This window comes from Oryctolagus cuniculus, chromosome X (assembly GCF_051225735.1).
Source record: "Oryctolagus cuniculus isolate XC-2025 breed Fujian yellow rabbit chromosome X, ASM5122573v1, whole genome shotgun sequence".
Lineage (NCBI taxonomy): Eukaryota > Metazoa > Chordata > Mammalia > Lagomorpha > Leporidae > Oryctolagus > Oryctolagus cuniculus.
Genome location: NC_142888.1, coordinates 42,887,009 through 42,913,968, shown reverse-complemented (window position 1 = coordinate 42,913,968; position 26,960 = coordinate 42,887,009). Strand labels below are relative to the sequence as shown.

The window sequence follows — 26,960 nt, the reverse complement described above, 5'->3', positions numbered from 1 at the left end:
TGTGTGTGTGTGTGTGTGTGTTTGTGTGAAAAGTGATCGCTGTTAGATATAAAAATTGGAATAAGAGAGAGAGAAGATGTACAATTTGGGGCATTCTCAAGCTGACTTGCCCCAAATGGTAGAGTCAGAAAAATGCCAGGGGATTCCAATTTAGTCCCATCAAGATGGCATGTACCAATGCCATTTGACTAGTCTAAGTGATCAATTTCTGTTCACAATTGATCATAATGATAGGTCTAAGAGTCAAAGGGATCACATAAACAAGACTAGTGTCTGCTAATACTAACCGATAGAATAAAAAAGGGAGAGAATGATCCAACATGGGAAGCGAGATACATAGCAGACTCATAGAATGGAAGATGTCCTAAACAGCACTCTGGCCTCAGAATCAGCCCTTAAGGCATTCGGATCTGGCTGAAGAGCCCATGAGAGTATTATAGGCATGGAAAGCCAAGACACTCTGGAAAAAAAAGGCCTCAATGAAAGATCTCCGCGAGTGAGATCCCAGTGGAAAGAATGGGGCCATCAAAGAAGGAGGTACCTTTCTCTGAAGGGAGGAGAGAACTTCCACTTTGACCATAGCCTTGTCCAAATATGATCAGAGTCGGTGAACTCAAAAGGCTTCCATAGCCTCAGCAGCTCATGACAAGAGCCTAGGGTGATTACTGATGCCATAAACAAGAGTGTCAATTTGTTAAGTCAACAACAGGAGTCACTGTGCACTTACTCCTCATGTAGGATCTCTGTCTTTAATGTGTTGTCCAATGTGAAGTAATGCTATAACTAGTATTGAAACACTATTTTACACTTTGTGTTTCTGTGTGGGTGCAAACTGATGAAATCTTTACTTAATTTATACTAAATGGATCTTCTGTATATAAAGAGAATTGAAAATGTATCTTGATATGAATGGAAGGGGAGAGGGAGTTGGAGATGGGAGGGTTGCGGGTGGGAGGGAAGTTATGGGGGGTAAAAGCCATTGTAATCCATAAGCTGTACTTTGGAAATTTATGTTTGCTAAATAAAAATTAAAAAAAGAAAAAAAATTCTGCCTTTGAAATAAATAAATATTTTGCTAAAATAATGTGTTTATATGGAAAATACTTAATACATATTTAACAGATACTAAGGTATTTTTAAAATACTGGCACTGATATTAACCAGTTTAAATAGATGCCTGATATATTCCTTGGCTGAGGCAAACCTTTCAGTTGCTGGATCACGTTTGTATGATAGAGTAAATGGAATGGTGGGGGCACTTGGGGAGTGTAGGATAATAACTATTTTCCTAAGCAATATATAACTATTTTAAACATAAATGGTTAACATAATTGTAGCAGTATGTACCAATTCAACATTGGCCTGAATATTTGATTATTCAATTCAGCTAATTAAGAAGAGAAATAAAAGTTAAAACCAGACCTTCTACCTCTATCCATTCTTTCCTATACTTCCAAGTCTGAACTGACAGATACAGGCACTGACCTTGAATGGCACATGTTCTGTTCTCTCTGAGGTTTCTGCCTGCTAAGACATTGACTTGTGTTCATGTTCTTCCACAGTTGGCCATCCTCCTGTTTCTTCATTGTTCATCTTGTTACCCATTCTGCCACAAATATACCTTCATGGTTTTTTTTTTTCTGGATTAAAGGGATGAGAGACATGGTACTGGTCTAAGTAGATCTGTTTATTGTTACTGGATCTGCTGTGTGACTCTGAGCTGGTCATAACTCTATGCTTCAGTTTCCATAATTTTACAGTTATGGAATATATTGTATTACAATTTTTAAGTAGAACAAAAAATACTAAAAGGAATAAAATAGTAAGTTGTTCCTCGACAGTCAAGACAAGGGCTGATCAAGTCATTGTTTCTCATAGTGTCCATTTCACTTCAACAGTTTTCCTTTTAAGTGATCAGTTAGTTGTCGCCAATCAGGGAGAACATATGATATTTATCTCTTTGGGACTGGCTTATTTCAATCAGCATGATGTTTTCCATTCCTCCATTTTGTTTCAAATGACCGTATTTCATCTTTATTTTTACTGCTGTATGGTATTCTATGGAGTACATATTACATAATTTCTTTTTTTTAACATTTATTTAATGAATATAAATTTCCAAAGTACAGCTGATGGATTACAATGGCTTCCCCCTATCATAACTTCGCTCCCACCTGCAAAATTCCCCCTTCCCTCTCCCTCTCCCCTTCCATTTACATCAAGATTCATTTTCAATTCTCTTTATATACAGAAGATCAGTTTAGCATATATTAAGTAAAGACTACATCAGTTTGCACCCACATAGAAACACAAAGTGAAAAATATTGTTTGAGTACTAGTTATAGCATTAAATCACAATGTACAGCACATTAAGGACAGAGATCCTACAAGCTTCCCCTTTGGTGCTCAGTTAGTTGTCGCAGATCAGGCAGAACATATGATATTTGTCCCTTTGGGACTGGCTTAATTCACTCAGCATGATGTTTTCCAAATTCCTCCATCTTGTTACAAATGACTGGGTTTCATTGCTTTTGACTGCTGTATAGTATTCTATAGAGTACATGTCCCATAATTTCTTTATCCAGTCTACTGGTGATGGGCATTTGGGTTGGTTCCAGGTCTTAGCTATTGTGAATTGAGCTGCAATAAACATTAGGGTGCAGACCGCTTGTTTATTTGCCAATTTAATTTCCTTTGGGTAAATTCCAAGGAGTGGGATGGCTGGGGTGAATGGTAGGGTTATATTCAGGTTTCTGAGGCATCTCCAGACTGACTTCCATAGTGGCTTAACCAGTTTGCATTCCCACCAACAGTGGGTTAGTGTCCCTTTTTCCCCACATCCTCTACAGCATCTATTGTTGGTAGATTTCTGAATGTGAGCCATTCTAACGGGGGTGAGGTGAAACCTCATTGTGGTTTTGATTTGTGTTTCCCTGATTGCTAGTGATCTTGAACATTTTTTCATGTGCCTGTTGACCATTTGAATTTCCTCTTCTGAAAAATGTCTATTGAGGTCCTTGGCCCATCTCTTAAGTGGGTTGTTTGTTTTGATGTTGTGGAGTTTCTTGATCTCTTTGTAGATTCTCGTTATCAACCCTTTATCTGTTGTATAGTTTGTGAGTATTTTTTTTCCCGTTCTGTTGGTTGCCTCTTCACTTTCCTGACTGTTTCTTTTGAAGTACAGAAACTTCTCAATTTGATGCAATCCCAAATGTTAATTTTGGCTTTGACTGCCTGTGCTTCTGGGGTATTTTCCAAGAAGTCTTTGCCGGTACCTATATCTTGCATGGTTTTTCCAGTGTTCTCTAGTAATTTGATGGTGTCGGGTCATATATTTAAGCCTTTAATCCACGTTGAGTGAATTTTTGTGTAAGGTGAAAGGTAGGGGTCTTGCTTCATGATTCCAGTTTTCCCAGCACCATTTATTGAATAGACTGTCCTTTCTCCAGGGATTGGTTTTGGATCCTTGATCAAAAATAAGTTGGCTGTAGATGTTTGGATTGATTTCTGGTGTTTCAATTCTGTTCCATTGGTCTATCCATCTGTTTCTATACCAGTACCATGCTGTTTTGATAACAACTGCCCTGTAGTATGTCCTGAAATCTGGTATTGTGATGCCTCCGGCTTTGTTTTTGTTGAACTAGATTGCTTTAGCTATTCGAGGTCTCCTGTTTCTCCATATGAATTTCAGCATCATTTTTTCTAGATCTGAGTAGAATGGCTTCGGTATTTTGATTGGTATTGCATTGAATCTGTAAATTGCTTTTGGGAGAATGGACATTATGATGATCTTGATTCTTCCAATCCATGAGCATGGGAGATTTTTCCATTTTTTTGGTATCCTCTTCTATTTGTTTCTTTAAGGTTTTGTAATTTTCATCATAGAGATCTTTAACGTCGTTGGTTAAGTTTAGTCCAAGGTATTTGATTGTTTTTGTAGCTATTGTGAATGGGATTGATCTTAGAAGTTCTTTCTCAGCCATGGCATTGTTTGTGTATACAAAGGCTGTTGATTTTTGTGCATTGATTTTATATCCTTCCACTATGGCAAACTCTTCTATGAGTTCCAATAGTCTCTTAGTAGAGTTCTTTGGATCCCCGAAGTAAAGAATCATATCATCTGCAAAGAGGGATCGTTTGAGTTCTTCCTTCCCGATTTGTATCCCTTTAATTTCATTTTCTTGCCTAATAGCTCTGGCTAAAACTTCGAGAACTATATTGAATAGCAGTGGTGAGAGGATTCCCTCTTTTTTGATTTTTCTAAATAGTTTGAGAAGAATTGGAGTTACTTCTTCTTTAAATGTCTGGTAGAATTCAGCAGTGAATCCATTTGGTCCTGGGATTTTCTTTGTTGGGAGGGCCTTTATTACTGATTCAATCTCTGACTCAGTTATGGATCTGTTTAGGTTTTCTGTGTCTTCATGGTTCAATTTAGGTAGGTTGCATGTGTCCAGGAATCTATCCATTTCTGAAAGATTTCCCTGTTTGCTAGCATACATACATTCCAGGGGATTCCAATTTAAGCCCAATAGGATGGCATGTACCAAATGCCATCTTAATTGTTTAAGTGATCAGCTTATTTTCATAATTTATCAAAAAGATAGGATTAAGTGTCAAAGGGATTACATAAATAAGACCAGTGTCTGCAAATAATAATTGATATAATCAAAAAGGAGAGGACGATCCTACATGGGAAGCAGGATACACAGCAGACTCATAGATGGCAAATGCCCTAAACAGCACTCTGGCCTCATAATCAGCCCTTAATGCATTCAGGTCTGGCTAAAAAGCCCATGAGTGTTTCGCAGGCATGGAAAGCCAAGACACTGTGGCAAAAAAAGAAAGATCTCTGTGAGTAAGATCTCAGGAAAGAAGGAGGTTCCTTTCTCTGAAGGGAGGAGAGAACTTGCACTTTGACTATGGCCTTGTCTAAGTAAGATCAGAGTTAGCACACTCAATGGCTTCCATAGCCTTGGCAGCTCATGACATGAGCTTTGGGTGATTACTGACGTCATAAACAAGAATGTTAATTTTTAAATTAGCAGTGGGGTTCACTATGCACCCTCTCCCCATGTAGGATCTCTGTCCTTAATGTGTTGTACTATGTGAATTAACATTAAAACTGCTACTCAAACATTACTCTATACTTTGTGTGTCTGTGTGGATGCAGTCTGTTGAAATCTTTACTTAGTATATACTAAGTTGATCTTCTGTATATAAAAATAAGTAAAAATGAATCTTGATGAAGAATGGGATGGGAGATGTAATGGGAGTTGGGATGGTTGCGGGTGGGAGTGAGGTTTTGGGGAGAAAAGCTGCTATAATTGAAAAGTTCTACTTTCGGAATTTATATTTATTAAATAAAAGTTGAAAAAATATTGTATTTATTTTTTGAGAGCTGTTGTTGCAAACAGTGAGAGGGAGAGACAGATAGAAATATCTTCCTTCCGTTGGTTCACTCTGCAGATGGCCACAATGGCCGGAGCTGTGCTGATGGAAGCCAGGAACCTGGTGCCTCTTCCCAGTCTCCCACGTGGGTGCAGGACCCCAAGTACTTGGGCCATCCTCTATTGCTTTCCCAGGGCATAGCAGAGAGCTGGATTGGAAGAAGGGCAGCTGGGACTAGAACCAGCTGAGGATTAACCTAGTGTGCCACAGTACCAGCCCAAACCCTCACCTTGACTGTCAAGGAACTGTTTTTTATTTTTATTTTAATTTTTGTATTTTTTATTTTCCATTTTTTATTTTCTCTTCTTCATACTAAATGTTGAACTCTTTACTAAACAGAGTTAATTATATATATGTATGTATTAAATATATGTATGTAAGTTAAATGAAAATTAATATCAGTAAAAAAGATGTGGGAATAAGATAGGGGTGAGGAAGTTTTTATCTGTAAAACTGTAAAATGCCATCTTAATTGTTGAAGTGATCATATTAAGTGTAAAAGTGAACATATAGATAGGATTATGTGTTAAAGAGACCATATAAATAGTATCAAGTGCCTGTTAATAATAATAGAATTAAAAAGGACAGAATGTCCAGCATGGGAAGCAGTCCACACAGTAGACTCATAGAATGGCAATCACTTTAAGTAATACTGTGACCTCAGAATCAGGCCCTAAAGTATTTGGATGTGGTTGAAAAGCCCACAAGAGCAATTCAGGCATGGAAAGCCAAGACAGTGTGGCAAAAAATATCCTACATGAAGGATCTCTGTGAATGAGACCCCAGTTGAAAGAAGTGCCCATCAAAGAAGGATGTACTTTTCTCTGAAGGGAGGAAAGAACTTCACTTTGCTTATGCTCTTGTCTAAATTCTGATGGACTTCGTAGTCATAAAATGCTTCCATAGCATTTGCAGCTCATGTTAAGAGCCTCATGTTATCACTGACATCATAAATAAAAGCATTAATTGGTAAATTAACAACAGAAGTCACTGTGTGCTTACTTCTCAATAGGACTTCTGTCCTTATGAGTTGTATTATGAGAATTAACTGCAAAACTTGTTCTCAAACAGTATTTTTTATGTTATGTGTGTATGTGTACAAACTGTTGAAATCTTTACTTAGTATAGAGTTGGTCCTCTCTATATAAAGTTAATTAAAATGAATCTTAATGAAGAATGGGATGGGAGAGGAAATAGGTGGTGGGCCGGAAGTGGGAGTGGGAGTGTGGGTATCAGGAGGAAAACCACTATATTCCTAAAATTGTACCTATGAAAATTGGATTCATTAAATAAAAACTTTAAAATAAAAATAAATAAAAAATAAAAGTGTATAAAAAAGAATTTTTAAAAGACCTAATCCTACTGTCATTATGGCATAAAGTTGTAAAATGCAGAAGGAATTTCTGTGGACCTTACATTGATGGAAAGAAATTAAAGGGAAAGCAATCTAGTAATGAGTAGAGCAAATACATGATGACCAGACATTTTGGGTGTAATTCAGACTTGTAGTCACCATGAATAATGGACAAAATTTCAAACTTTGACATCCAAAAATCATCTTCTGTATTCCCTCCTACACGCAGAAGAGGCAAGGAAATCTGGACAAACCATGTATTCTTTTCTGGAAGAAAATACATGATGAACAAATAACAGTTAAGATATGAGCTGTGGAATCCCTAGAGACAACCTTGTAGATTATTTTGATTCACAACGATATATACTCATCACTTAAAAACATAGTGTCTTAGTTCAGTAAAGCACATCGAGTTCTGTTGTCAAAAACCTTTGCCGCAATCTGAAGAGAAACCATTTCTCTTCAGATCTCTTTACCACTACCTCTTTAGACTTGTGGGGTATTTTTTTCAACTACTGGCCTTCCATAGCTGTTTCTACTCTTCTCTAGACTTGGATGATCTCTACAAGCACCCCCTCACCTTGGAGGACCTGATCTGCTATAGCTTCCAAGTAGCAAAGGGCATGGAGTTCCTTGCTTCCAGAAAAGTGAGCATCTACTCATTTTGTTTCATCCTTATTACCTGGGGGAGGGGGCACAGAAAGTGAATTTCCATGACACCATTCTCCATGGTAGATAATGGTAGATAATTTTTTTCCTATAATCCACTCTCATACTTATTACTCTCCCTCTTTATATTTGCTCTTTGAAAAATTTACACACACTAAACTTAGAGATAGCTATTCATCTGCCTACTTGCAGTTGTTATAGACTTGCTTATCAAGCTCAAATACAGTAGATGGCTGAAATATATAGATTTAATCAGTGTCTTGTGTATGCTATTGTATATTGGGATAAAATTAATTTAACAGAAATTTCTGTATAATGTACATTTTGCTAATACCTGGAGTTACATGTATGAAAGATAAAAGTACTCTTTCCTCAGAATCCAGGGAGGAAGATAAATACTACATATAACAAAATATGCTAGATCCTATGGTAGAAGTATGAAATAATTGCTTTATGACTTATAGAAAAGGAGAAATGGAAAATCTGTGAAGATTTCTCAGAAGAAGTTATAGTTAAATAGTATTATGAAGACATGAAAAATTTAGAATATAAATGCATGATGATGAGTGAGAATAGATATAGTTAAAGAAAGAACTTGACACCAATTGTGGAAGGCTTTGAATGACAAGCCAAGAAACTGATTTCTAATTTTCACAAAATAAAATTTTTAATTAGGAATTTCACCTGCTTAAAATTGATGCTTTAGGAATTGAATTTTGATAGCCAGAGTAGAACATAGACTAATCCATGGGCCTGGAGTAGAAGCAGGGAGAGTGGTTAAGAAACCATTGCATTTGCCCAGATGAGAGAAAATAATCTTTGTACCTCAGGACACTAGCAGTGGAATACAAGAGAGGGGTTAGATCTAGGGTAATATAGTTACTTAGTGTGCAAGGGGAAAAACATGCTACTTGCAGCTAAATGACAGCTATAACCCCAGTGATTCTGTCTACCTAGGCAAATTTCAAAATGGAGCAATTCATCTGTATCTTCATAAATATTAGGTTAAAACTTTTATCAGAGACTAGGCAACTCTAAAACGCTTTCCTTGTTTGCTCTCATTGCTTTTCACCTCCACACTCATTGTTAAGTCTCTCTCACAGCAGAGAATCTGTTAACTTGAACAATTGCAGAGCCAACTTTCTCCCTTTGCTTTAGTGCATTCATCGAGACTTGGCTGCTCGGAACATCCTTCTAGCTGATAACAATGTTGTGAAGATCTGTGATTTCGGTTTGGCTAGAGACATCTACAAAGACCCTGACTATGTCTGGAAAGGAGATGTAAGTTCAAGGTTCCTTGACACAAAGCACCAAGCTCAAGATCTTTGGTTCTGTTGAGGTTATGGTCTCTATTCTCATGGTTCTATCCTATCTTGGTTTTCTAGGCAAGACTCCCACTTAAGTGGATGGCACCAGAAGCCATTTTTGACAAAGTTTATACCACCCAGAGTGATGTGTGGTCCTTTGGAGTCTTGCTTTGGGAAATATTCTCTCTGGGTAAGTGTGTCTGTTTCTGGCCACCCATCTCCACTTTTAATTACAGCTGCTATTATGACAGAACTCTTAAAAAACAGAAATTGCAGCAATATTGAGACCATCTTTAATATCAACGACTTAGAAAATGTCTTCTAGATTTTCCAAATTTACTGAATGTGAACAATCAGATGAAAGTGATGATGTTGAGAATCTCACTTATCTGTGTGTTGTCATAGGTGTGCATACTTTTGTAATCTCTTTATCTCTTTTAAACTAGGATTCAGACTTGAGAGATGTACTTTTACTTAATTATCACCTATAAAAGATTTTTAAATTGTTTTTCATTTCTCAACTTAAAATTCACTCACAGCCCATATTTGTCTAATCAGTGACAGGTTGTTCTTAAGACCTTAGAACAGAATCATGTAATAAGTTAAAAAGGTGATATGATAAGAGCCTTCAGACACATCAAACAACAGTTTGATGCTCTTCCCATATTATATTATATTGAAATATAGGTAACATCTCAGCAAAATCACCGAACTATAGATAAACTTAATAATTAAGAGCATGGAACCATTCTTATGGGTTGTTTATTCCATGGACATGAATGAGATGTGTGTCTTTTCTTCTATACCAGGTGCCTCGCCATACCCAGGAGTACAAATAGATGAAGACTTCTGCCGTCGGCTTAAAGAGGGAACACGAATGAGATCTCCTGAATATTCCACCCCTGAAATGTTAGTTCTCCTTCAGATTAAGAGTCACCAAATTAAACTAATTTTAGATAAAAGTGTCAAAGTAAATATCATGGATTATCTATAACACATGAAAGGATCTCTTTGAAAGCTGAGCTTTTTTTCTGTCCTTGTAAATTTATAGTAATAGTCACAATATAAAGATGGTTTATGAAACTGGAGAGCAAAATTTCATGTGAAGGTGTATATAGTGATATTTTGATGAAATCCATGTTATAAAATATATTCTATGTAACCATGGCACTGGCTAGGTCCTTTAAAATCCTTAGATTTTTGTACATATATGTTTCAAGCTAATGAGTAAAACTTACAACCCAGAAATAAGAGTTCCCAGAACAGTCTCCATTGAGCTTTTGTCATAAAGTGTGGCCACCCACTTTATACCAAACTGGAGCCAATTCCTTGAGGTCTCTCACTGGTTTGCTAAATAAATACATGTGACTTCAATTGGTGGTAAAAGTAGATAGGAAAATCCATAATCCCATAGTGATATATAGATAAATACAAGACTTTCAGTCAGTTTATTGAACAGCAATTTCAGCATGAAGCTGAACTCACTGTTTAATTGGTGGCTTATTTGTCAAAATCATTGGAAAAGAACAGGCTGGGATTCCAGTGTAGGCACTAAAAATCTAAAAATTATGGTGTTTTACACTATTTCCCAAGGATGTATCATGATATTTGAAGACCAAATTACAACTCTGTGACCTTAATGATTCTGAGAGTCAGAAATCCAAGATTACTAAAAGCCAGGAGCCTCAACACAAATGTAGAAGTCTCATCATTCACATCCCTCTTATACTAGTCCAGAGTTAGGTGACAGACCCAAATGGTATTTTTCTCTCCTTAAGTTAATGTTTTCTAAATATCTGGAGTTAAGAGTAGACTAAATATGGGTGATTATACACATATATTCGTACATCTAGAGCTGAAATAAGTGGAAAATATGGGTACATAGGGTTAATGAACAGATAGGGACCAGACAGGATTTTCAGAAACCTTACTTCAATGCCATAGCAAAGAATTCTATGTGAAATTGTGAAAATTACCCCAGGTGTAATCCATAATAAAAGTTAGAGAAGCAGTGGGAATAGGGAATGGAGACTAGCATGTTTTTTTTTTCCCAACCTGCAGCTACCAGACTATGCTTGACTGCTGGCACAGTGTGTGCACCCTAAGACCCAACTTCTCAGACCTGGTTGGGCGTCTTGGAGATCTCCTACAGGCAAATGTTCAGCAGGTATGCATTGCTTCCTTCATTTGCTCATTCAATGTCTTTTTACTATTGTCCCTAAAAGATAGTTTTCAGAGATCTGAGCACTACAAAGATGGACCATACCTACGTTAAGTCCTCAGGAAACTAAAAATAACTACTCAGTAGGAGAGTAAGATAAAGAATTATAATGTGATGGGATAAGCAAAATAGAAGACAGTACAAAGAAAATAACACCTGCAGAAGCTGCATGTGATTAAGGACATTGGCAATCCTTCATGAAAATATGTGAGCATCTGATCTGTTCCAGATACTGCATTGGGCAATGGGGATATCAAGATAAAAAAATGAACTCCTTATCTATATTAATACAAAAATCTAGTAAGGGAGTCAAATAAGAAAGCCAAGTCTTACAGTAGAATATTAGTGCCAGGAAGAAGGTGTGCAAAAAGTCTGGAGAAATTAGCAGGAGATAAACTCTGCATAAGTGAAAGAAAGTGTGAACATTTTCAGTATTCTTAATTTTTTTTTCCATCTCTTTTATGATAAAAGGTAGAACATGTTTGTAGCTGAGAAGTTTTTTTCAGCCTGCTTCCTGCCAGTAAAAATTGGGGAGCGTTAAGTCTTCTTTTCATTTTATACTGTCCCTGTCTCTTTAAGTCCGACTTGGTAGTAATTCTACTCATAAAATTCACCCAAAAACTTTGTGTGATTCCTGAGAGTATCAGTGAAATTCATTCCATTTTACAAAAGGCACACTCACAAGTCTTTTATTGGACATACTATCCTATAATTTAATCTCTTGATAAGAAAACTGAGTGAAATGTCTTTAAACTTTCTAGAAGCTCTGGTGTTGGTATTTGTTGTCTTCCTTAACTTCGTCTTCAAACCATGTCTTCTTGATGATGTCCTGAATATCATCTTTGCTTAGAAATTACATCATTATTTCAACGCATTTTGTTATCAGAGAAGATTATAGAGTTTTCAACTGGGGTTCGTATTGTGGTCTACTATGTAAAGCTGCTGCCTGTGATGCTGGCGTCCATTTAAGTACCCGTTCAAATCCCAGCTGCTCTAGTTCTGATCCAGCTCCCTGTTAATGTGCCTGGGAAAGCAGTGGAAGATGGTCCAAGTGTTTGGGCCTCTGCACTCATATTGGAGGCCTGGAGGAAGCCCTTGGTTCCTTGCTTCAGATTGGCCCAGCTCTGGCCATTTGTGGCTATTTGGGGAGTGAACCAGCAGGTGGAAGCTCTTAAGCCCCCAACTGTATCTCTTCATTACTCTGCATTTTGAATAAATAAGTAAATCTTTTAAAAAAGAGTCTTAGATTTTATTTAATAATTAATTCTTTCTTCAAATATATGTCTCATCCTCTTAATTTTACTAGAAGTAGCAAGAAGAAATCTGGTGGCATCTTTAATATTTTCTTTGAAAAAAGTGTAAGCAAATCACTGCATTTATTAGGCATGTTTCCTACTTTTCACTTATCTACAGTCAATTTTGGTATGAGGCTGTCTGCCACTACAGTTTATTTATTAAATAAAAGTTGAAAAGGAAGAAAAAGAAAAAAATTATATCTTCATTCATCATTTATGTACAACCCTGGTATTGGAAGTTTTACAGAACGTTTAGTCAAGAAAAAGAAATAAAAGAAATCCAAATTAGAAAGTAAAAAGTAAAATTATTTTTTGTTCATGGGTGACATATTACCTAAAGATACTTAGAATTCAGCAATAAGGAACTCGTCGAACTAACAAATAAATTTAGCTAAGTTATAACACCACATGTTTTTGTCTCATATGTGGAAGTTAAAAATTATATCTGTGTTATCTGTGTATCTATTTGTCTATATTTGGTATGAATCTTAAATACTGATTACTATAGGCTCGAATATAGGAGGAGATCTGATAATAGGTGCCAAATACAGTTGGGTGACAGTAATGAGCTCTGGTGTTTCACTTCACAGCAGGCTAACTATTGTCTATAATAAGGGAAATAAAAGGTCTAATAACCTGGTGTAATTGACTTATGCTGTGTGTTTCTGTTGAAATAATACAGATATTTCATATTAACCCAACATTTTAAGTAAGTAAATACATAAAACAACATAAAAATCGGTTTTGTTTCCACAGTAAAAATGAATAATCTTAAAAATAAATTAAGGAGAAAATCTCATATACAGTATTATTAAACAGAATAAAATGCTTAGTCATCTTAACTACTAAACCAAATACACAACCCTCAAGTTTACTTTTTAATTATATTCCAAAGCCAATAAAAGGCAACACTCAGGTCTTAGGTAACTCAAATTGAATCAGGTACAGTGTTTTAGCTCCTCTCTACCACAATCCTGTTGCTACTTCTCAACAAATTATGTTGCTGAAACTTTATGAGGAAAGGATTTGATCTTCTGCCATTGACTGACTTTAAATTTTCTACTGGTTCTCAAATAAAAGTAAGTTAAGTAGTGTTTCAAAGGAATTATCAATTTTTTTTATTATGACTTCTTACAACAGGCATCTACCTCAAAGAATTTGAATTAATTTATCCATTCAAGTACTTACAAGTTGCTTTATAGCACTAGGTGTACATTAGTCTCTTTGAGGCAGGAGGTAGCTTTTAGAGCTTTTTAGCTAAGGCAAAGTTGTTAGAGTATTTCAAAACTTTTAAGCTTGGTACTTGTGGGATTCTGAGCAGTTTACTTTCCCACCTCTTTTGGAGCTCAACATCCTCATCTGGAAACATGGGCAGTGACTTAACCTTCTGCACCACAGCACCTGCCCCATAGCTAAATGTAATCAGGGAGGGGACTCACAAATTTGTTAGCATATTTTACAACCTGTGAATGTTTTACATGTCTCTTTTCTCATGCAGGATGGCAAAGACTACATCCCCCTCAGTGGCACTGATGGAATGCCCACCTTTATGGCTCTGGATCCAGTGCAAGAGACCATGAGCAGTGATACCACCTTGGAAGACAGGTGACATCCCGTAGCTCTTCCTTCTTTCAGATGATGGTTAGGGAAATTTCTGAGAAGCACAGTTGTCAATAATAGGTAGTTATTTAAAGAGAGTTTTCAAAAAAGTTATACTCCTTTCTTCCTAGTCTGTGTTTTGAAGCAACAGAGATAAGCAGTTGGAGCCAGATGGAAGTTACAATTCCAGCTTTATTACTTGATACAAGTTAGTTTGGAGACCAGGCTTACATTGCAGTAAGTGGGACTTGGTAACATTCTTGGTTTAGACCAATCCCCGCACTGCAGGACTTTCTGACAGAGGGAATACAATTTTTGCAGGCAAGAAAACCTCAAAAAGAAAGGCGTATCTGAAAAGAGCATTCTGATTTCTTTTTTTTTTCAACTTTTATTTAATAAATATAAATTTCCAAGAATGTCAACATTCACCATGTTTCTTAATTATAATACTAGAAGTACTAACTACTCTGGGAAGAAAAAGAAACAAATTTCTAAATTACAAAAGAGAAAATCAAATTGTCCCTGTTTGCAGAAAACTTTATCTTATGTGTAGAAAACCCAACAACTTCCTCAAAAAAACAATTATAAATAACACACAAATTGAATGAAGTTCGAAGATATAAAATCAACATAAAATTGGTAGGATTTCTATATATCAATAGTGAATTATCTGAAAAATAAACTTAGAAAATAATTTCATACATTATGGCTATAAAGAATACCTAGGGATAAATTTTACCAAGGAGTTTAAAGATTTCTGCATTGAAAGCTGTGAAACATTGAACTATATCTATGGAGTGCATAAGATCTGTTCTCTTTAAATTGATAAACAATTTTAAATAAATAAATAATCTGTAGCATCACTGGGGCATAGTGGCTCTTCAAACTCTTATTCTACTATAGTTTTTTTTTTTTTTGACAGGCAGAGTGGACAGTGAGAGAGAGAGACAGAGAGAAAGGTCTTCCTTTTTGCCGTTGGTTCACCCTCCAATGGCCGCCGCGGCCAGCACGCTGCAGCCGGCGCACCGTGCTGATCTGATGGCAGGAGCCAGGTACTTATCCTGGTCCCCCATGGGGTGCAGGGCCCAAGCACTTGGGCCATCCTCCACTGCACTCCCTGGCCACAGTAGAGAGCTGGCCTGGAAGAGGGGCAACCGGGACAGAATCCGGCGCCCCGACTGGGACTAGAACCCCGGTGTGCCAGTGCCGCAAGGCAGAGGATTAGCCTAGTGAGCTGCAGCGCCGGCCTCTACTATAGTTTTGATGATCTGTTATTACTTCAAAATTTACTGTACATTAGTAAGATGATCATTTTACCTTCAATTATTTATGATCATTTTCAATATTCCTACTGAACTAGGGTGTTTTTGCTTTTTATTTGTTAAAATTTTATTTGGTGAAGTATTAAGCCTTTATACTGTAGTGTAAATTTAAAATGTTTTCTGAAATACTAAAAAAGAATGAAGGAAAGGGAAAAGAAAGGAGGAGATGGAAGGGAAAAAGAGTAGGGGATGGAGGGAGGAAGGGAATATCATTATGTTCTTAGAAATGTATCTACAAAGTCTATTGAATCTGTTAAAACTAATCACAAATTAAAAATAAGAAATGAAAAAGCCTATGAAATACTGATTAAAGAAATTAAAAAGAACACAAAAAATGGGAAGACATTTTCTGTCAATAGATTGGAGGATTCAGTGTTGTGCCCCAAGTGATGGCATGATCCAAAGCATTCCCTATGCAAATACTGGACATGTTCAGATAACTAGACAAAGCAAATTACATGTAAACTCCCCCCCAACATGCACATGTGCACACACACTCAGAAACAACAACCTGAGTACCCAAAGCAACCTTGAGCAAACCAGAGCAAAGCAGGAAGCATTATAATGCATGACTTCAAAATACATTGCAAGGTATTGATGGCCGGCGCCGCAACTCACTAGGCTAATCCTCCGCCTTGTGGCGCCGGCACACCGGGTTCTAGTCCCAGTTGGGGTGCCGGATTCTGTCCTGGTTGCCCCTCTTCCAGGCCAGCTCTCTGCTGTGGCCAGGGAGTGCAGTGGAGGATGGCCCAAGTCCTTGGGCCCTGCACCCCATGGGAGACCAGGATAAGTACCTGGCTCCTGCCATCTGATCAGCGCGGTGCGCCGGCTGCAGCGTGCTGGCCGCGGCGGCCATTGGAGGGTGAACCAATGGCAAAGGAAGACCTCTCTCTCTGTCTCTCTCTCACTGTCCACTCTGCCTGTCAAAAAAAAAAAAAAATACATTGCAAGGTATTGAAAAGTGTCATGTTGGCAGAGAAAGAGACATTAATTCATGGAACGTAGTAGAAAACGTAGAAATAAACACATATATCTTTTGCCAGCTGATCTTGTCAGAGATTCTAAGAGTATACATTAAGGAAGCAGTGGTCTCATCAATAAGTCATGGTGGGAAAACTGAATATCCTCATGCAGGCGAATGAACCTGGACTCCTATGTCTCACAATAGACACAAATCATTCCAAAATGGATTAAAGAATTAAAGTAAAACCTAAAATTATTAAACTACTAGAAAAAAACTAAAGAAAATGTTTTAAAACAATGGAATGGGAAATGAGTTTTTTGAATAAAATTTCAAAAGTATAGGGAAAAAAGCAAAACTAAGTGTGAGTACTCAAATTAAAAAGCTTCTGTAGAGCAAAGGAAACATTCAACAGAGTGAAAAAGCAACTTACAGATTGAGAAAAAAATATTTGCAACCATTGGTACTTTAAGGGGTTAATACTAAATTATATAAGAATCTGTTATAAATCAACATTTTTATAAAATAAATAATATAATTAAAATATGGGCAAAAGAAGTGAATAGAAATTTTGCAGAAGAGATTTTTAAAAATATTTAATTGAAAGTCTTAGAGACAGACAGCTGTGTCATCAGCTAGTTCACTCCTCAAATACCCATAATGGCTGGGGCTGGCCCAGGCCAAAACTGGGAGCTAAACTCAATCCAGATATACCATGGCTGTTTCATGCTTTCTCTATTTTTTTCCAATTTTTTATTTTTAAAAATTTTATTTAAGATATGAAAATTCTATGGATTTCATATAAACAGTTTTAAGAACATAGTGTGGGGCAGAGCCACGGCACAGTATGTTAACCCTCTGTGGCATAGACATCCCATATGGGTGCCTGTTGTAGTCCCAGATGCTCCTCTTACAATCTAGCTCTCTGCTATGGCCAGGGAAAGCATTGGAAGATGGCCCAACTCCTTTGGCCCCTGCACGCGCATGGAAGAAGGTCCTGGCTCCTGGCTTCGTATCAGCACAGCTCTGCCATTGTGGTCATTTGAGGAATGAACCAGTGGAAGGAAGTCCTTTCTCTCTGTCTCTCCCTTTCACTGTCTGTAACTCTACCTCTCAAATAAAAAAAGAAATAAAATCTTTAAAAAAAAAAGAGAACAGATTACAAATAGTTCATATAAACACTTTACAAAAAAAGAACATAATCGGTGACAACTAACCGAGCACCAAAAAGGAAATCTGTTGAAGTGAAATGAACACTATGAGAAACAATGAATTGATCAGCCCTGGTCCTGACTGTTGAGGAAAAGTTAATACTTTATCCCTTTTAGTATTTTTTGTTCTACTTAATAATATTGGTTGAACATTTTAATTAACACAAAATTATTCTTATGTGTTTAAATTTAACTGACAAATGATCCCTGTTAAATATAAGAGTGGGAATAAGAAAGGGAGGAGATGTACAGTTCAGTACAAGCTCAATTGGACTTGGCACGAACAGTAGAGCTAGAAACGTGCCAGGGGATTCCAATTCAATCCCATCAAGGTGGCATGTACCAATGCCATCTCACTAGTCAAAGTGATCAGTTTCAGTTCATAATTGATCATAATGATAGGATTAAGAGTCAAAGGGATCACATAAACAAGACTAGTGTCTACTAATACTAACTGATATAATTAAAAAGGAGAGAACAATCCAACATGGGAAGCAGGATACACAGCAGACTCATAGAATGGCAGATGTCCTAAATAGCACTCTGGCCTCAGAATCAGCCCTTAAGGTATTTGGATCTGGCTAAAAAGCCCAGGAGAGTTTCGCTGTCATGGAAAGCCAAGACATTGTGGCAAAAAAATGACCTAAATGAAAGATCTCTGCGAGTGAGATCCCAGTAGAAAGAACAGGCCATCAAAGAAGGAGGTACCTTTCTCTGAAGGGAGGAGAGAACTTCCACTTTGACTATGGCCTTGTCTAAGTAAGATCAGAGTTGGCAAACTCAAAAGGCTTCCATAGCCTCAGCAGCTCATGACAAGAGCCTTGGGTGATTACTGACGCCATAAACAAGAGTGTCAATTGCTAAATCAACAACAGGAGCCACTGTGCACTTGCTCCCCATGTAGGATCTCCACCCTTAACGTGTTGTATGATGTGAATTAACGGTATAACTTTATTTATAGGCTTTCCATTCCTATAATACTCTCATGGGCTGTTCAGCCAGATCCGAATGCCTTAAGGGCTGATTCTGAGGCCAGAGTGCTATTTAGGACATCGGCCATTCTATGAGTCTGCTGTGTTTCCCGCTTCCCTTGATGGAACGTTCTCTCCCTTTTTGATTCAGTACTTTATACTTTATGTTTCTGTGTGGGCACAAACTGTTGAAATCTTTACTTAGTATATACTAAATTGATCTTCTGTATATAAAGATAATTGAAAATGAATCTTGATGTGAATCGGATGGGAGAGGGAATGGTACATGGGATGGTTGCGGGTGGAAGGGAGTTTATGGAGGGAAAAATCCACTGTAATCCAAAAGCTGTACTTTGAAAATTTATATTTATTAAATAAAAGTTAAAAAAAACATAGTGATACTTCCCAACCTACTCTCTTTCCTGCCCATGTTCCCACCTCTTTTCCTCCTTCCTCTCTTATTCCCACTCTTAAGATTTACAATTTCAATTTTTTTTACAAATTTTCAATTTTTATACTCATAAGATTAATCCTATATTAAGTAAATAGTTAAACAAATTGCATGAAGAAAAGAAAAACACTACTCCTCAACAGTAGAGACAAGGGCTATAAACAATCATTGAATCTCCAATGTCAATTTCACTCCAATGCATTACATTTTAGGTACTCTATTAGTTATCACAGATCAGAGAAAACATACGGCATCTGTCTTTTTGGGACTAAAAGGCAAATGATTTATTATCTGGAAAGGACCCAGAGTATAAACCAGGTCTCTTAATGTAGATAAGAGAGACTTTAGAGATATATAAATAAAATGCATCTGCAGTCATAAGCAAATCTTGGAAATTTTGCCAAGGGAGCAGGAGAGCGGTACAGATTAAGTGCTATAAGAGTTCACAAGACAGAAATATCAGCATGGGCTTGAAACATCAACTTAGGGCCACCATTAAGCAGTGGGAATGTATGCAATATCTTACATGCTCAGCTTAAGGAGCGAGGAAATCAGGGCTGACAATAGCTTGTGTTCTGCTTCAGAAGCCCTGACACAGAACTCTTCCAAGAAGAATGGACACCTTCCACAGAGTTGTTTTACCATTCAAAATTAAGGAAGCAGGTTCTGTTGAGAAGGAGTAACTTTTACAAACCTACAGGAAAGCTAATGTGGTTCTGGCTTTGGGGGAAGATTCCTGGAGATGTTCAGATTCTCAGTGGACCCTGAATGTTGATTTGCATTTTATGTAGCAGTTCTCTGAATCCCTGCTTGTAGTCTTTTGCTGAGAAAATTTGTACTGATACAATGTGACTGTGCTAGCCCTAGGTGCAATAAAGTTCCATATCTTACACCATAAATCTTTCTAAAAGCTTCAATTCTCAAATTTCCCATATTCTGTATCATCTGGTTCAATCTATTCTAGCCTATTTTTCATTGGATTTACTCCCACATTCCTTGTTACATTTTAAGCATTTAATTGCAGCAATAATAAGTCCACAGTTATTTACAGAAGGAGTACAATCATGGAGTACTCCTAGCTGGATTGTTAGAGAACATAGCACCCAGCACTTCAAATTACACCTTCCTATTAAGAATGGAGAGTTCAAATCTATAAGCAGTGGAATTTCATAGCCAAACTAGAGACTGGGCTTTGGTCCATGGTGCTTATTCAGTTGTTTATTCAGCATCCCCTCCCATTGTAAGAAACTGAGTTCTGGCAGCAGTTACACCACTGACTAAGACTTTAAGTGTCAACGTCATAATCTGATGAGAAAGAGAAAGACTTCTCCATCTGGAGATTTTTCTTCTGTAGTGATTCTTGAAGAAAAAAAAACCCTAGCAGTGGACTGAGTATCTGTTTGAACAATTTAATAGCTCATTAGGCCAGTATAGCTGCTTCACCATAGAATTCCTCTCTGGAAGCAACAAGATAACTGACATCATAAATCCACATTCTGCTATTCTGGAATCATTTTTAAAATTTTCCACGTAATTAACAGCTGTCCCATTATTGTAATGTCCATCTCTGTGTTAAACAGCCACAATTTTGTGACATGTTAATATTTAGGCTGCATTACCCTGAAAAATTCTATAATTTTTTAAGACAGCTTGCTTATGAGCTCAGAAACAGTAATAAGAATAACACTGTTAGCTAACATTTATCAAGCAAGTATTAAATGTCAAGCATTCTTATAAATAACTTACATGTATTTATTTCTCTACTTCTTACAACTTTTGTCGTTGTTATTATCCTTAGTTCAAAGACAAGGAAATTTAAGGTATAGAGAGATTATGGAATTTGTCAAAGATCTCATAGCTTGGACATAAACTCAAGCAAAACTGTCACAGAACTCATAGAACTGCTGTTCTGCAATGCCTATCAAGTGCCAGCATTCTGTTGTCACTCCTCTGTTGTTATTTTATTGGGACTTTTGAATAGTGGAAATCATTATGGGATTTTTTTTTTGGAATGCAACATCTTAGGTTCAGATAATAGGAAGGGACTAACACTCTTATGCTTGTATGTTGTTCAGCCTTGTCTAATTCACCTTCATATCTTCTTTCACAGTCGATCTTGCAAGTGCCCTATGAGCAATATCCACTGGTTATATCTTTCTTTATAGCAAAGGAAAACTAAAGTCAACAAGATTCCCCTTTGGTGCTCAGCTAGTTGTCGCCGATCAGGCAGAACATATGATATTTGTCCCTTTGGGTTTGGCTTAATTCACTCAGCATAATTTTTTCCAGATTCCTCCATCATGTTGCAAATGACCGGATTTCATTGTTTTTTGACTGCTATATAGTGTTCCATAGAGTACATGTCCCATAATTTCTTTATCCAGTCTACTGTTGATGGGCATTTGGGTTGGTTCCAGGTCTTAGCTATTGTGAATTGAGCTGCAATAAACATTAGGGTGCAGACCGCTTGTTTGTTTGCCAATTTCATTTCCTTTGGGTAAATTCCAAGGAGTGGGATGGCTGGGGTGAATGGTAGGGTTATATTCAGGTTTCTGAGGAATCTCCAGACTGACTTCCATAGTGGCTTAACCAGTTTGCATTCCCACCAACAGTGGGTTAGTGTCCCTTTCCCCCCACATCCTCTTCAGCATCTATTGTTGGTAGATTTCTGAATGTGATCCATTCTAACGGGGGTGAGGTGAAACCTCATTGTGGTTTTGATTTGCAATTCACTGACTGCTAGTGATCTTGAACATTTTTCATGTGTCTGTTGGCCATTTGGATTTCCTCTTTTGAAAAATGTCTGTTGAGGTTCTTGGCCCATCTCTTAAGTGGGTTGTTTGTTTTGATGTTGTGGAGTTTCTTGATTTCTTTGTAGATTCTGGTTATCAACCCTTTATCTGTTGCATAGTTTTCAAATATATTTTCCCATTCTGTCGGTTGTCTCTTCCCTTTCCTGACTGTTTCTTTTGCAGTACAGAAACTTCTGAATTTGATGCAATCCCAAATGTTAATATTGGCTTTGACTGAAGTCTTTCCCAAGAAACTTTTGCCGGTATCTGTATCTTGTAGGGTTTTTCCAGTGTTCTCTAATAATTTGATGATGTCGCATCATAGATTTAAGTCCTTAATCCATGTAGAGTGAATTTTTGTATAAAGTGAAAGGTAGGATTCTTTCTTCATGCTTCTGCACGTGCAAAACCAATTTTCCCAGCACCATTTATTGAATAGATTGTACTTTCTCCAGGAATTGATTTTGGATGCTTGATCAAATATGAGTTGGCTGTAGATGTTTGGATTGGTTTCTGGTGTTTCTCTTCTGTTCCATTGGTTTATCCATCTGTTTCTGTACCAGTACCATGCTGTTTTGATAACAACTGCCCTGTAGTATATCCTGAAATCTGGTATTGTGATGCCTCCGGCTTTGTTTTTGTTGAACTAGATGGCTTTAGCTATTCGAGGTCTCCTGTGTCTCCATATGAATTTCAGCATCATTTTTTCTAGATCTGAGTAGAATGGCTTCGGTATTTTGATTGGTATTGCATTGAATCTGTAAATTGCTTTTGGGAGAATGGACATTTTCATGATATTGATTCTTCCAATCCATGAGCATGGAAGATTTTTTTTCATTTTTTGGTATCCTCTTCTATTTGTTTCTTTAAGGTTTTGTAATTTTCATCATAGAGATCTTTAACGTCGTTGGTTAAGTTTAGTCCAAGGTATTTGATTGTTTTTGTAGCTTTTGTGAATGGCATTGATCTTAGAAGTTCTTTCTCAGCTGTGTCATTGCCTGTGTATACAAAGGAGTTGATTTTTGTGCATTGATTTTATATCCTGGTACCTTGCCAAACTCTTCTGTGAGTTCCAATAGTCTCTTAGTAGAGTTCTTTAGATCACCTAAGTAAAGAATCATATCATTTGGAAAGAGGGATAGTTTGAGTTCTTCCTTCCCAATTCGTATCCCTTTAATTTCTTTTTCTTGCCTAATAGTTCTGCCTAATACTACCAGAACTATATTGAATAGCAGCGGTGAGAGTGGGCATCCCTGTCTGGTAGCAGATCTCAGTGGAAATGCTTCCAACTTTTCCCCATTCAAAAGGATGTTGGCCGTGGGTTTTTCATAAATTGCTTTGATTGTATTGAGGAATATTCCTTCCATACCCAGTTTGCTTAGAGTTTTCATCATGAAAGGGTGTTGAATTTTATCAAATGCTTTCTCAGCATCTATTGAGATAATCATATGGTTTTTCTTCTGCAGTCTGTTAATGTGGTGTATCACATTGATTGTCTTGCGCACATTAAACCATCCCTGCATACCAGGGATAAATCCCACTTGGTCTGGGTGGATGATCTTTCTGATGTGTTGTTGCATTCTATTGGCGAGAATTTTATTGAGGATTTTTGCGTCTGTGTTCATCAGGGATATTGGTCTGTAATTCTCTTTCAGTGCTGCATCTTTTTCCGGCTTAGGAATTAAGGTGATGCTGGCTTCATAGAAAGAATTTGGGAGGATTCCCTCTTCTTCGATTGTTCTGAATAGTTTGAGAAGAATTGGAGTTAGTTCTTCTTTAAATGTCTGGTAGAATTCAGGCAGTGAATCCATCTGGTCCTGGGCTTTTCTTTGTTGGGAGGGCCTTTATTACTCTTTCAATTTCTGTCTCAGTTATGGGTCTGTTTAGGTTTTCGATGTCTTCCTGGTTCAATTTAGGTAGGTTGCATGTGTCCAGGAATCTTTCCATTTGTCATAGGTTTCCCTGTTTGCTGGCAAACAAGACCTTGTAGTAATTTCTGATGATTCTTTTTATTTCTGTGGTGTCTGTTGTTACGTTCCTTTTTCATCTCTGATTTTATTGATTTAGGTCTTTTCTTTTTTCAGTCAGCTGAGCCAGTGGGGTGTCAATTTTGTTTATTTTTTCAAAAACCAGCTCCTCGTTTGGCTGATTTTTTGTAATTTTTTTTTATTCAATCCTGTTGATTTCTTCTCTGATTTTAACTATTTCTCTTCTCCTACTAGATTTGGGTCTGGTTTGCTGCAGATTTTCTAGATCCTTGAGTTGAATTGAAAGCTCATCTATTTGGTGTCTTTCCAATTTCTTGATGTGGGCACCTGTTGCTATAAACTTTCCTCTTAATACTGCTTTTGCTGTATCCCATAAGTTTTTGTATGTGTTGCTTTTATCCTAATTTACTTCCTGAAAGTTTTTGATTTCTCTTTTGATTTCATCTATGACCCATTTTTCATTCAGGAGCATGTTGTCAATCTCCATGTGTTTGCATATGCTCTAGGGATTCTTGAGTTGCTAATTTCCAACTTCATTCCTCTATGGTCTGAGAAGCTGCGTGGTATAATTCTAATTCTTTTAAATTTGCTGAGACTTGCTTTATGGCCTAGTATGTGGTCAATCCTAGAGAAGGTTCCATGTACTGCTGAGAAGAATGTAAATTCTTTCTGTGTGGGATGAAAATTTCTGTAGATATCTGTTAGATCCATTTGGGCTGTAGTATGGTTTAATTCTACTGTATCCTTGTTGATCTTCTGTCCTATTGATCTATCTATTGCTGAGAGTGAAGTATTGCAGTTCCCCAGTACTATTGTATTGTGGTCTAAGTTTCCCTTTAAGTCCCTTAACAAATCTTTGAAATAAACTGGTGCCCTGTAATTAGGTCCATATATTGATGATCGTTATATCTTCCTGTTGAATTTATCCCTTAATCATTATATAGTGCCCCTCTTTGTCTCTCTTAACAGTTTTTGTGTTAAAGTTTATGATATCTGATATTAAGATGGCTACGCCCGCTCTTTTTTCATTTCTGTTGGTATGGAATATCTTTTTCCAGCCTTTCATTTTCAGTCTGTATGCATCTTAGTTAGAAAAATGTGTTTCTTGTAAGCAGCAAATAGATGGGTTTTGTTGCTTAACCCAATCAGCCAATCTGTCTTTTAACTGGAGAGTTCAGGCCATTAAAGTTCAATGTGACTATTGGTAAGGAGTAACTTTGCCCTGCCATTTCCCTAAGATATTTTCTAATATATGCTTTGAACTTCCTGTGATCTTTTGCTGTGAGATTTCCTTCCTTTACCTTCTTTCATATTGATGACTGTGTTTCTGTGTTTCTGTGTTTCTGTGTGTATCAGATCTTTAAGCTTCATTTGCAGTGCTGGATGAGTGGCGACAAATTCTTTCAATTTCTGCTTGCTATGAAAGGTCTTTATTTCATCTTCACTCACACATGAGAGCTTTGCAGATAACAATATTCTGGGCTGGCAGTTTTTCTCTCTTAGTACCTGGGCTATATCTCGCCATTCCCTGGTAGCCTGTAGGGGTCTTAGAAGTTCTTCCTCAGCTGTGGCATTGCTTGTGTATACGAAGGCTGCTGTGAGTCTGATTGGAGATCCTCTGAGAGTAATCTGACGTTTCTTTCTTGCACATTTTAGAATCTTTTCTTTATGTTTCACTGTGGTGAGTTTGATTACAACGTGTCGTGGTGAGGATCTCTTTTGGTCATGTTTACTAGTGGTTCTATGAGCTTCCTGAACTAGGATGTCTCTGTCCTTCTTCAAACCCGGGAAGTTCTCTGCAAGTATCTCACAAAAAAGGCCTTCTAATCCTTTCTCTCTCCATGCCTTCAGGAATTCCTAGAACTCGAATGTTGGGTTTTTCAATAGTATCCTGTAGTTTCCCAACAATATTTTTTAGATTTCTAATTTCCTCTTCTTTCCTTTGGTTTGACTGCATACTTTCCTGTTCTCTGTCTTCTAAGTCCGATATTCTCTCTTCTGCTTCACTGTCTCTGATTTTAATGTGTTTGTCATTTGATATATTGAGTTCTTCATTTCATTTTGATTTCTCTTCACTATCACACTTTCCTGTTCTACTAGTTTCTTCATTTCATTTTGATTCCTCCTTAAGATTTCGTTTTCTAGAAGGAAATTTTCTATCCTGTCCAGTAAGGATTTCCATAACTCAAGCATTTGTTTTTGAAAACTTCTAATTGTTCTTATCATAAATTTTTTGAAATCGGTATCTTGCATTTCTTCCATCTCATCATCTTCATAATCTTGGCTTGGGGTGTCTTGTTCATTTCAGAGCATGATAATGTCTTCTTTGTTCTTGTTTCCTCAGTTTCTGCGTTTGTTGCTTGGCATTGTGGAGATATTCTTTGGATTCTTCTTCCCTCACTGTGGTGTTTTTTCTTGTTATACTATGACTGTATTAAGTGGACTGTCTTCTTTTGATGGAGACTTAGAGGCTTGAGATGGGTGTCGCCAGAGAGCTCTGTTTGGTTCCTCATGGTTAAGGGTGTGCTAAAGGTGATACACCCAGGTTAGGCGTGGTAAATCTCTCTCTTTCTTTTTTTGATTCAGAAGGGAAGTAATTCCACACAGCAGAGCGGAATTGAAGGTAGTTAGCAGGCCTATGATATACCCACAGGAGCCAGAGATTGGAAGCTCTTTCCCAAGGACCACACAGGTAATCTGCTGCCCTCAGTTTGGGCTCAAATTCTCCTGCAGTCTCCCACTGGGTTGCCAAGGTTACCAAATTGTTGGGTCTCTGGAGAGTACTCACGTGAATTCCATGAGTTCTCTCTCCCACTGTCTCTTTTTTCACAGTCTCAGTTCATTTGCACCACACATTCACTAGGTCCTAATTTCCTGTTATTTCACACCCCCACCCCAGAGTCAGGTTTTTGTGCTGGGCTGAGGGCCGGTGCAGACCTGAGGTCGCCCTGTTTATGATGTATGTCCAAAATGGCGCCTGCTCTTTGTCTTTCTCGCCTTTGAGAGGTGAGCGGAGAGAGAGAAACTCGTGTCCGTACTGGTCACTTTTTTTTCCTCTCTCTTCTAGTTAGCCTGGTGAACTTTTCCCCATGGGGTTTCAAGCCTTGTTCCCTGTAGTCTCCTCTTTCCGCTTGCCTGCCGGTGTCTTGGGCTATTGAGGTTCAGCTCACCTCGTGTTCCAGTGTTGGTGTGTTGAGTCTGCTGCTGGTATCCCGAACCATGGGCTCCCACGCTCTCCACGCAAGTCCACTGCGAATCACTAATTCCGGAAGAGTTTCCTCTGCTATTTCTTCCCCTACTCTTCCTCGAACCTGCAGTATCTCCAATTTTATTAAACTGTCTCTTCCCGGACCATCAGTGTGCTCCCTTCC

At 37.5% G+C, this 26,960-nt stretch overlaps 1 protein-coding gene across 10 annotated transcripts in view; it reads left to right on the top strand.

Annotated features, from left to right (window-relative positions):
• LOC100358984 (vascular endothelial growth factor receptor kdr-like) overlaps positions 1-26,960 on the top strand; it is a 299,906-nt gene that overhangs the window by 214,132 nt on the left and 58,814 nt on the right. For all 10 annotated transcript variants that reach the window (XM_051827734.3, XM_089323750.1, XM_089323749.1 and 7 more), the window contains 6 exons: positions 7,352-7,449; positions 8,630-8,752; positions 8,857-8,968; positions 9,588-9,687; positions 10,840-10,945; positions 13,793-13,899. In XM_051827734.3, the coding sequence (XP_051683694.3) occupies positions 7,352-7,449; positions 8,630-8,752; positions 8,857-8,968; positions 9,588-9,687; positions 10,840-10,945; positions 13,793-13,899 (646 nt within the window). The remainder of the gene's footprint in view (positions 1-7,351; positions 7,450-8,629; positions 8,753-8,856; positions 8,969-9,587; positions 9,688-10,839; positions 10,946-13,792; positions 13,900-26,960) is intronic.